Source organism: Serinus canaria, unplaced genomic scaffold (genome assembly GCF_022539315.1).
Source record: "Serinus canaria isolate serCan28SL12 unplaced genomic scaffold, serCan2020 HiC_scaffold_351, whole genome shotgun sequence".
In the NCBI taxonomy this organism is placed as follows: Eukaryota; Metazoa; Chordata; class Aves; order Passeriformes; family Fringillidae; genus Serinus; species Serinus canaria.
Genome location: NW_026108465.1, coordinates 1 through 8,928, shown reverse-complemented (window position 1 = coordinate 8,928; position 8,928 = coordinate 1). Strand labels below are relative to the sequence as shown.

The 8,928-nt window shown below is 47.6% G+C and overlaps 1 protein-coding gene across 1 annotated transcript; it reads left to right on the top strand.

Moving 5' to 3' along the window:
* The first annotated feature begins 1,428 nt into the window (after positions 1 to 1,428).
* On the top strand, positions 1,429 to 8,180 carry PPP1R10 (protein phosphatase 1 regulatory subunit 10). Its single transcript, XM_050987853.1, has 11 exons — positions 1,429 to 1,570; positions 1,659 to 1,745; positions 2,890 to 3,025; positions 3,701 to 3,752; positions 4,286 to 4,363; positions 4,460 to 4,630; positions 5,265 to 5,364; positions 5,792 to 5,901; positions 6,553 to 6,653; positions 7,333 to 7,477; positions 7,819 to 8,180. The coding sequence occupies exons 1-11, from the start codon at positions 1,464 to 1,466 to the stop codon at positions 8,163 to 8,165; spliced, it is 1,434 nt and encodes a 477-aa protein (XP_050843810.1). The 5' UTR covers positions 1,429 to 1,463; the 3' UTR covers positions 8,166 to 8,180.
* Positions 8,181 to 8,928: the final 748 nt, after the last annotated feature.

Genomic DNA, 8,928 nt, shown 5'->3' with positions numbered 1-8,928 from the left:
TGAGCTTGGGGGGGGTGTGACACCCCCAAATGTGGCAGCTCGTTAATTAACCCCTGCTTAATGAACCTTGGGGGAGGGTTGTGGTTTCAGAGCCCCCCCTGGACCCTCGTTCTGCTCGTTAATTAACAAAAAATTAATGAAATTATGAGGGGAAAACTGGTGGGAACGACAGAGCTTTGTCTCTTTTTTTATTAATGAGTTTAATTCACTTTTAATTTAAAAATTTGTGGAGGGGAAACTCAAGGTTTGTGTCCCCCCCATGGTGTGACCCTAAATCCTCATCCCCAGTGTTAATATTTGAATTAATTTAATTATTAATTAATAAACGACTTAATTGAAATGACATCAGAGGGGAAGGGGGGCTGTGACTCCCCCTGGGTCCCTTGGGGGGGTCCATGGGACCATTCTGGGGTCATTTTCCAGCTTTTTGGGGTGAATATCTGAGATTTTGGAGTTAATTTTCCACTTTTGGGGTTGACTTCTCACTTTTATTGTGGTTTTCCATCGTTTTAAGGTCGATTTCCAGCTTTTTGGGGTGGTTTTCCTCCTTTTTGGGACAGAATTCTGTGGTTCTGGGGTTTTTTTTCAGCTTTTTGAGGCCTCTTTCCAGCTTTTTTTGGGGTCAATTCCCACATTTTCAGGGTTATTTCCAGTGTTTGATGTGTTTCTCCAGCATTTGGAGTTAATTTCCCTCATTTTGAGATCCATTTCCTGCCTTTTAGCTTTGACTTCCTTCTTTTTCAGGTTGATTTCTCAATTTTTCTGGGGTTGTTTTCCACTTCTTTGGGTTCATTTCCCATTTTTAGGCTTTGTTGCATCCTTTAGTGTAAATTTCTAATTTTTAGCATCAATTTCCCCACATATGGTGTTATTCCCCACCTTTTTGAGGTCGATATCCTCCTTTTTAGGGCTGATTTCTCTCTTTACTGCCAATTTCCCCTTCAGCTCTCATTTCACCCCCCACAATTTTCACAAACCATTATTTTCCCACCTCTCCCCCCTCTGCTAACCCTGCTTTTCCCCTTTTTTCCCCCCCTATTTTTTCCCCTTCCTCCCCCCCGCGTTTTGGTCCCCTTTTTGTCCTCTTTTTTTTTTCACTCTTTTTTCCTCTTTTTTTCCTCTTTTTCCCCTCTTTTTCTTCCTCTTTGTCTTCCTTTTTTTCTCTTTTTTTCCTCTTTTTTTTCGTCTTTTTCCCTGTTTTCCGTTTTGTGTTTCCGTTTTTGTCCTGTTTGTCCTGTTTTTGTTCCCTTTTTCCTCTTTTTTCCTAATTTTTCTCTTTTTGTCCTCTTTTTCCCTCTTTGTTTTCTCTTTTTTTCTCTTTTTTCTCTCCTTTTTCCCTCTTTTTTCCCCATATATTTTTTCCCCATATTTTCCCCCCATTTTTCCCCCCCATTTTTTCCCCATTTCCCCCCATTTTTTCCCATTTTTCCCAACTTTTCCCTTGTTTCCAGGCTGTTCCTGCCATGGGCTCCGGCCCCATCGACCCCAAGGAGCTCCTCAAGGGCCTCGATTGTTTCCTGGGCCGCGATGGCGAGGTCAAAACCATGGATGGCATCTCCAAAATCTTCAGGTAACGCCCCAAAACCGCCCCTTTTTCAGCTTTTCCACCCTTTTCTTGCATTTATAGCTACTAATAATTATTAATTGCTGTTAATCAGCCTCATGAAGGACTCGCAGAAGATGGTGAGCCGCTGCATTTACCTCAACATCCTCCTGCAGACCCGGGCCCAGGACATCCTCAACAAGTAAGCACAGGGAAATTGGATTTTAGTTTCGTTTTCTGGGAATTTTGGGTGATTTTGGGTGGGTTTAAGGTTTTCCTGGACAGATCTGGACAGAATTCCCACTTTTTTCCCTCAGATTTTTATCCTCAGGCCTAGTATGCATGGGGAAAATGGCATTTTTGAGGTGATTTTTGGGGGAAATTTGGGTGGATTTGTGATTTTCCCGGCCAGATCTGGACAGAATTCCAAATCTTTTCCCTCAGATTTAATCCTCAGGCCAAGCAAGCACAGTAAAAATGGGATTTTTGAGGGGATTTTTGGGGAAATTCGGGTGGATTTGAGGTTTTCCCGGCCAGATCTGGACAGAATTCCAAATTTTTTCCTTCAGATTTTATCCTCAGGCCTAATAGGCACAGGGAAAATGGGATTTTTGAGGAAATTTGGGTGGGTTTGAGGTTTTCCTGGCCGGATCTTTCCAAAATTCCAACTTTTTTTTCCTCAGATTTTATCCTGGCTTAGTAACCCCGTAAAAAATTGAATTTTAGGTGGATTTTGACAGGATTTTTTAGGATTTTGAGTGGATTCAGGTGAAATTTTACAAATTAAAGGTTTTCCCAGCTGGATCTGGACAAAATTCCCAATTTTTTCCCTCAGGTTTGTCTGGACCTAGTAATCAGGTGGAAAAATGGATTTTTTTTTTAATTTTGGGCACATTTTGGCAAATTTTGACAAGATTTTTTTTAAATTATGAGTGGATTTCAGCAGATTTTGACAGAATGAAGATTTTCCTGTCTGGATCTGGATGGAATTCCCATTTTTGTCCCTCAGATTCATTGTGGCTTAGTAATTACATAGAAAAGTGGATTTTAGGTGGATTTTAAATGGATTTTGATGGGATTTTTTCTGAATTTTGGGTGGATCTCAGTAGATTTGGACAGAATTAATGTTTTCCTGTCTGGACCTGGACAAAATTCCCAATTTTTTCCCACAGGTTTATCCGTACCTAGTAATCAGATAGAAAAATTGATTTATTTTGGTTTTTGGGTGCATTTTGGCAGATTTTGATGGGGTTTTTTTCTGAATTTTGTGTGGCTTTGGGTAGATTTGGACAGAATGAAGGTTTTCCTGTCTGGACCTGGACAAAATTCCCAATTTTTCCCCTCAGGTTCATCCGGATCGGGGGCTACAAGCTGCTCAACACGTGGCTGACGGGCTCCAAGGCCGCCAACAATGTCCCCTTCCTGCAGCAGCTGCTGCTCACCCTGCAGCACCTGCCCCTCACCGTGGACCACCTCAAGCAGGTCTGGCCCTGGGGACACCTGGGTGGCACCTGGGGACACTGGGGTGGCACCTGGAGACACTCAGAGTGGGTTTTGTCCTGCTCCAAGGTGGTTTTTGTGTCATTTAAAGTCATTTTTGTCTCACTTAAAAGTGATTTTTATCTCATTTAAAGTCCTTCCAGGGGCTCTGGGGACGCTCAGGTGGCACCTGGGGACACCGGGGTGGCACCTTGGGACGTTCAGAGTGGGTTTTGTCACTCCCAGAGTGATTTTTGTCTCACTTTAAGGTGATTTTTGTCTCATTTAAAGCCCTTCCAGGGGCCTTGGGGACACTCAGGTGGCCTTGGGACTCCCAGGGTGGCTTTTGTCCCACACCAAGGTGGTTTTTATCTCATTTAAGACCCTTCAAAGGGGTTTGGGGACACTCAGGTGGCCCTTGGGACTCCCAGGGTGGCTTTTGTCACTGCTGAGGGGATTTTGTCCCACTCCAAGGTGGTTTTTGTCTCATTTAAAGCGATTTTTGTCTCATTTAAAGCAATTTTTGTCTCATTTAAGGCCCTTAATGGGAATTTGGGGACACTCAGGTGGCATTTGGGACCCTCAAGTGGCTTTTGTCACCCTTGGGTCCCCTCAGGGGTGGCTTTGGTGTCCCCAGTGTCCCTCTGTCCCCTCCCTGACCGTTGCTTTCCTCTGCAGAACAACACGGCCAAGCTGGTGAAGCAGCTCAGCAAGTCCAGCGATGATGAGGGTGAGCAGGGACCCCCAAAAATCCCCAAAATCCCCCTGGGAACCCCCAAAATCCCCCTCAGATCTCCAAATATCCCCAAGACACCCAAAACAAACCCTCTCAGATCCCCCAAAATCCCAATAATCTCCCCAAGACACCTCAAAATCCCACTCAAAAGACCCCTGAGAATGACAAAATCCCCCAAATCCCCCCAAAAACCCTAAGAACCCCAAAATCCACCCAAAAAAAACCCCCTGAGAACACATAAATATCCCCCAGACCCTCTAAATCCACCTGAGACCCCCCAAAATCCCCCTCAGACCCCTTAAAAACACCTGGGATCCCCTAAAAGCCCCTCAAGCCCCCCAAAATCAGCTCAGATCCCTCTGAGACCCCAAAACCCCCCCTGAAATGCCCCAAAAGTGCCCTTGGACCCCCCAAATCCCCCTTCAATCCCCCCAAACCCCACTCCCCACCCCCTGCTTGATTAATGACTGATTAATGACTAATTAATGACTGATTAATGACTGATTAATTGTTAATTATCCCCTCAGAGCTGCGCCGCCTGGCCTCCATCCTGGTCAGCGACTGGATGGGGGTGATCCGCTCCCAGAGCAGCTCTCAGCCCACAGGTGAGCCCCAAAAAACCCCAAAATTCCCCCAAAATCCCCCCAAAAAATCCCCCCAAAATCCTCTCACCCCTTTTCCCTGCCCTTTCCCCACCCCAGAACGAGATAAAAAGAAGAGGAAAGAGGAAAACAAAAGCAAAACTCCCGTCCCGGAGAAGCCCCAGGAGACCAAAAACGAGGCCAAAAATGAGGAAATTCCCGAAAAGAAACGGGAAAAACCCAAATCCCTGCGGACCACGGCCCCCAGCCACGCCAAGTTCCGCTCCACAGGTGGGCTGGGGGGCGACTTGGGCTGGGCTTGGGAATCTAGGACTGGTTTTAAGGGAATTTGGGGTGGTTTGGGGAATTTAGGACTGGTTTTAAGGGAATTTGGGGTGGTTTTGGGGAATTTAGGACTGGTTTTACAGGAATTTGGGAATTTAGGACTGGTTTTAAGAGAATTTGGGATGTTTTTTGGGGAATTTAGGAGTGGTTTTACGGGAATTTGGGAATTTAGGACTGGTTTTAAGGAAATTTGGGGCTAGTTTGGGGAATTAGGGGCCGGTTTTGGGACTTTGGGGTGGAACTGGGGCTGTTTTGAAGGAATTTGGGGTGGGTTTGGGCATTTTTGGGGTTTTTTTGGAATTTAGGAGTGGTTTTAAGGGAAGTTGTGGCTGGTTTTGGGAATATGGGGCTATTTTGGGGCATTTGTGCTAAAACTGGGGAATTTGGGCTGAGTTTTGGGCTCTCTTAGTGAAATTTGGGCTGATTTGAGACAAAGTTTGGGGTGATTTTGGAGAATTCAGAGCTCAACCTCCATTATTGGGGTTCTAACAATTCGGGGTTGTTTTGGGATTGGTTTTTGGGGCTGTTTTGGGGATTTTTGGGGCTGTTTTGGGGATTTTTAACCCTTTTTTCCCCTCAGGGCTGGAGCTGGAGACGCCGTCGCTGGTGCCGGTGAAGAAACTGAACTCAGCCTCGTCTGACAAATACAGCCTGAAACCCGTCCCTGTCAAGAGGCAGAGGTGAGGTTTGGGGCAATTTCAGGGCTTTTTGGGGCATTTTGGGGGTTTCTGAGCCATTTTGGGGTCTTGGAGCTGCTTTTGGGGCTGATTTGGGGCAGTTCTGGAGATGTTTCAGGATTATTTGGGGGCAGTTTTGGGGTTTTTTTGGTGGGCACTTTTGGGGCTATTTTGGGGGGTTTTGGGCCATTTTAGGGAGCAGATTTAGGGCTCTTTTGGGGGTGGTTCCAGGACCTTTTTGGGGGATGATTTTTGGCCATTTTGGGGTGATTTTAGGGGTGGTTTCAGGGCTTTTTTGGGATAATGTTTGGTCTGTTTTGGGGGGTCAGTCCTGGGGTTTTTGGGGACGATTTCAGGGCTGTTTTGGGGTAAATCTCAGGGGTTTTGGGGGTGGTTTTTGGGGGGTCCTGACCCTTTTTTCCTCCCTCAGCGCCCCGACAGCCCCAGGGGAGGCTCCTCTGGCAGAGAAGAAATACAAACCCCTAAACACGGCCCCGAATGCAGCCAAGGAGATCAAAGTGAAGATCATCCCCCCACAGCGTGAGTTTGGGGCCGTTTGGGGACATTTTGGGCCATTTTGGGACACCTGAAGGGCATTTTGGGATTCCTGGGTGCCATTTTGGGGTGGGTTTGGTGCCATTTTGGGGTTGATTTTGGTGCAATTTTGGGGTGGTTTTGGTGCCATTTTGGGGTTGATTTTGGTGCAATTTTGGGGTGGTTTTTGGTGCTATTTCTGGTTTCATTTTGGGGTCATTTTGGTGCCATTTTGGGGATGTTTTAGGGTTTGGTTTTGGTGACAATTCAGGTGATATTTGGGACCTTTCTAGGGGAGACTTTCGGTGCCATTTTGGGGACACCTGGGTTCCATCTGGGAGTCATTTTTGGGGACATTTTAGGTGGTTTTGGGTGGTACCTGGATCAGTCATTTTGGGACTGATTTGGGTCCCATTTTGAGAAAAATTTGGGTCCAGTTTTTAGGGGTGATTTCAGCCATTTTCTGGTGGATTTGGGATCATTTTTAGGGCAGATTTGGGCACCATTTTGAGGCAGGTTTAGGACCCGTTTTGGGGTGAATTTGGGGTTTTTTGGGATCCTTTTTAGGGCAGATTTGGGCACCATTTTGAGGTAGGTTTGGGACCTGTTTTGGGGTGAATTTGGGGGTTTTTGGTGACCTCTCTGTGCTCCCCCCAGCCATGGAAGGCCTCGGGTTCCTGGATGCCCTGAACTCAGCGCCCGTCCCCGGCATCAAAATCAAAAAGAAGAAGAAAGTTCTGTCCCCAACAGCAGCCAAGGTGAGGCACATTTTGGGGACATTTGGGGACATTTTGGGAAAACCTTGGGAGCCATTTTAGGGATACCTCGAGTCCCTGTTTTGGGGACACTCTGGGGGTTGTTTTAGGTACAATTTTAGGGACTAATTTGTGAATATTTTAAATAATTTTTGGGAACACTTTTGGGCTTATTTGCAGATCATTTCTGGGGCCACTTTATTTCCCTTTTAAATCATTTTTTAGGGACTTTTTGGTGGCCATTTTGGGCACACCTTGAGTCCCTTTTTGGGGAACTCTTTGGCAGCCATTTTGTGGCCTCTTTGGGAGCCATTTTGTCCCTTTCTGTGGGACAATTTGGCTGCCATTTTGAGAACACCACAGACGCCATTTTGTGAACACCTCATGACCCATTTTGGCCACGCTTAGGGAGCCACTTTGGGAGCCATTTTGGGCACAAATTGGGAGCCATTTTGGGCACACCTCATGAGCCATTTTGGGCACGCTTTGGCAGCCATTTTGTGAACACCACATGACCCATTTTGGGCACGCTTTGGGAGCCATTTTGGGCACACACTGGGAGCCATTTTGAACACACTTTGGAAGCCATTTTGAACACACTTTGGGAGCCATTTTGGGGACACTTTGGGAGCCATTTTGGGGGAAAACCCACCCCGTTCTGACCCACCTTGTGCCCTCCCAGCCCAGCCCCTTCGAGGGGAAGCCGGCGCCGGAGCCCAGCACGGCCAAGCCCTCGTCCCCAGAGCCGGCGGCCGCGGAGCCCATGGACACGGAGCGGCCGGGGACGCCGGTGCCCGCCATCGAGGTGCCCGAGCCCATGGACACCGGTACGAACTGGGGGCACTGGGACGGACTGGGGACCCTTTGGGGATGGTTTGGGTGGGATTGGGGCTGTTTAGGGTCATTTTTGGGGTGATTTGGGGCCATTTTAGAAGCACTTTGAGTCCCTCTTCTGGGACTATCAGGTGCCATTTTGAATCCCTCCCTGCCAACAATCCAGACCCCATTTTGGTGTCACTCTGCCCCATTTTGGTGTCACTCTGCCCCATTTTGGTGTCACTCTGCCCCATTCCGGGCCCCATTTCACCCCTCCCCGGGTGCCATTTTGGGCTCAAACCCCCCATTTTTGGGATCCCCCTTTGCTGATCCCCCCCCTCTGTCCCCTCAGGCTCGTCGGAGGCGGGGGGTGACCCCAAGGCCACCGATGTCCCCTCCGAGGGGGGCCCGGCCCCGCGCAGGCCCCGCAAGAAGAAATCGGTGTCGTGGCCCGAGGAGGGGCGGCTGCGCGAGTACTTCTACTTCGAGCTGGACGAGACGGAGCGAGGTGAGCCCCAAACGGCCGGAATTCACCCCAAAATCCCCAGAGAGCCCCTCTGGGACCGTTTTGGATCGTTCCGGGGCCGTTTTGTGGGAGTCTTTGGGCCCCTTTTTGTGAGGGACCCTCTGGGCGCCATTTTGGGATCATTTCAGGGACATTTTGTGGGAACACTCCGTGTCATCTTGGGGTTGTTTTAGGGACAATTTATGTCTCTTTTTGTGGGACTCTGTGGGCACCATTTTGGAATCACTTTAGGGACATTTTATGGGAACATTTGGTGACATTTTGGGCTCATTTTAGGGGCAGTTTGGGTTCCATTTTGTGGGACCCTCTGGGTGCCATTTTGGGATCATTTCAGGGACATTTTGTGGGAACATTTTGTGCCATTTTGAGATCGTTCCAGGGCCGTTTTGTGGGAGTCTTTGGGCCCCTTTTGTGTGAGGGACCCTCTGGAGGCCATTTTGGGATCATTTACAAGGGCATTTTTTGGGAACATGTGATGTCATTTTGGGATTGTTTCCAGGACATTTTGTGGGAAAACTTGGTGCCATTTTAGGGTCATTTTAGGGACAGTTTGGGTTCCTTCTTGTGGACTCTTTATGCTCCATTTTGTGGACACTTTTAGCACCATTTTGTGGACAATTTAAGTCATTTTTAGTAGGCAGTTTAAAACCCTTTTTGTGGACTCTTTTGGGCACCATTTTCTGGCCACTTTGCATCCCTTTTTGTGAACAATTTATGTCACCTTTTGTGGACACTTTGGATTCCATTTTGTGGACAATTCGTGTCCCTTTTTGTGGACACTTTGGATTCCATTTTGTGGACAATTCGTGTCCCTTTTTGTGGACACTTTGGATTCCATTTTGTGAACAATTTGGGTCCCTTTTTGTAGGCACTTTAAACCCTTTTTGTGAACACTTTGGATTCCATTTTGCGACCCCTTTGGGCGCCATTTTGTCA

What these genes read in the sequence shown, in the direction of transcription:
- PPP1R10 (XM_050987853.1), top strand. Translation starts at nt 1,464, where the DNA reads ATGGGCTCCGGCCCCATCGACCCCAAGGAGCTCCTCAAGGGCCTCGAT. An exon ending in GGCATCTCCAAAATCTTCAG is followed by an intron (nt 1,571 to 1,658) that starts GTAACGCCCCAA and finishes GCTGTTAATCAG; the next exon opens with CCTCATGAAGGACTCGCAGA. An exon ending in CAAGTCCAGCGATGATGAGG is followed by an intron (nt 3,753 to 4,285) that starts GTGAGCAGGGAC and finishes TTATCCCCTCAG; the next exon opens with AGCTGCGCCGCCTGGCCTCC.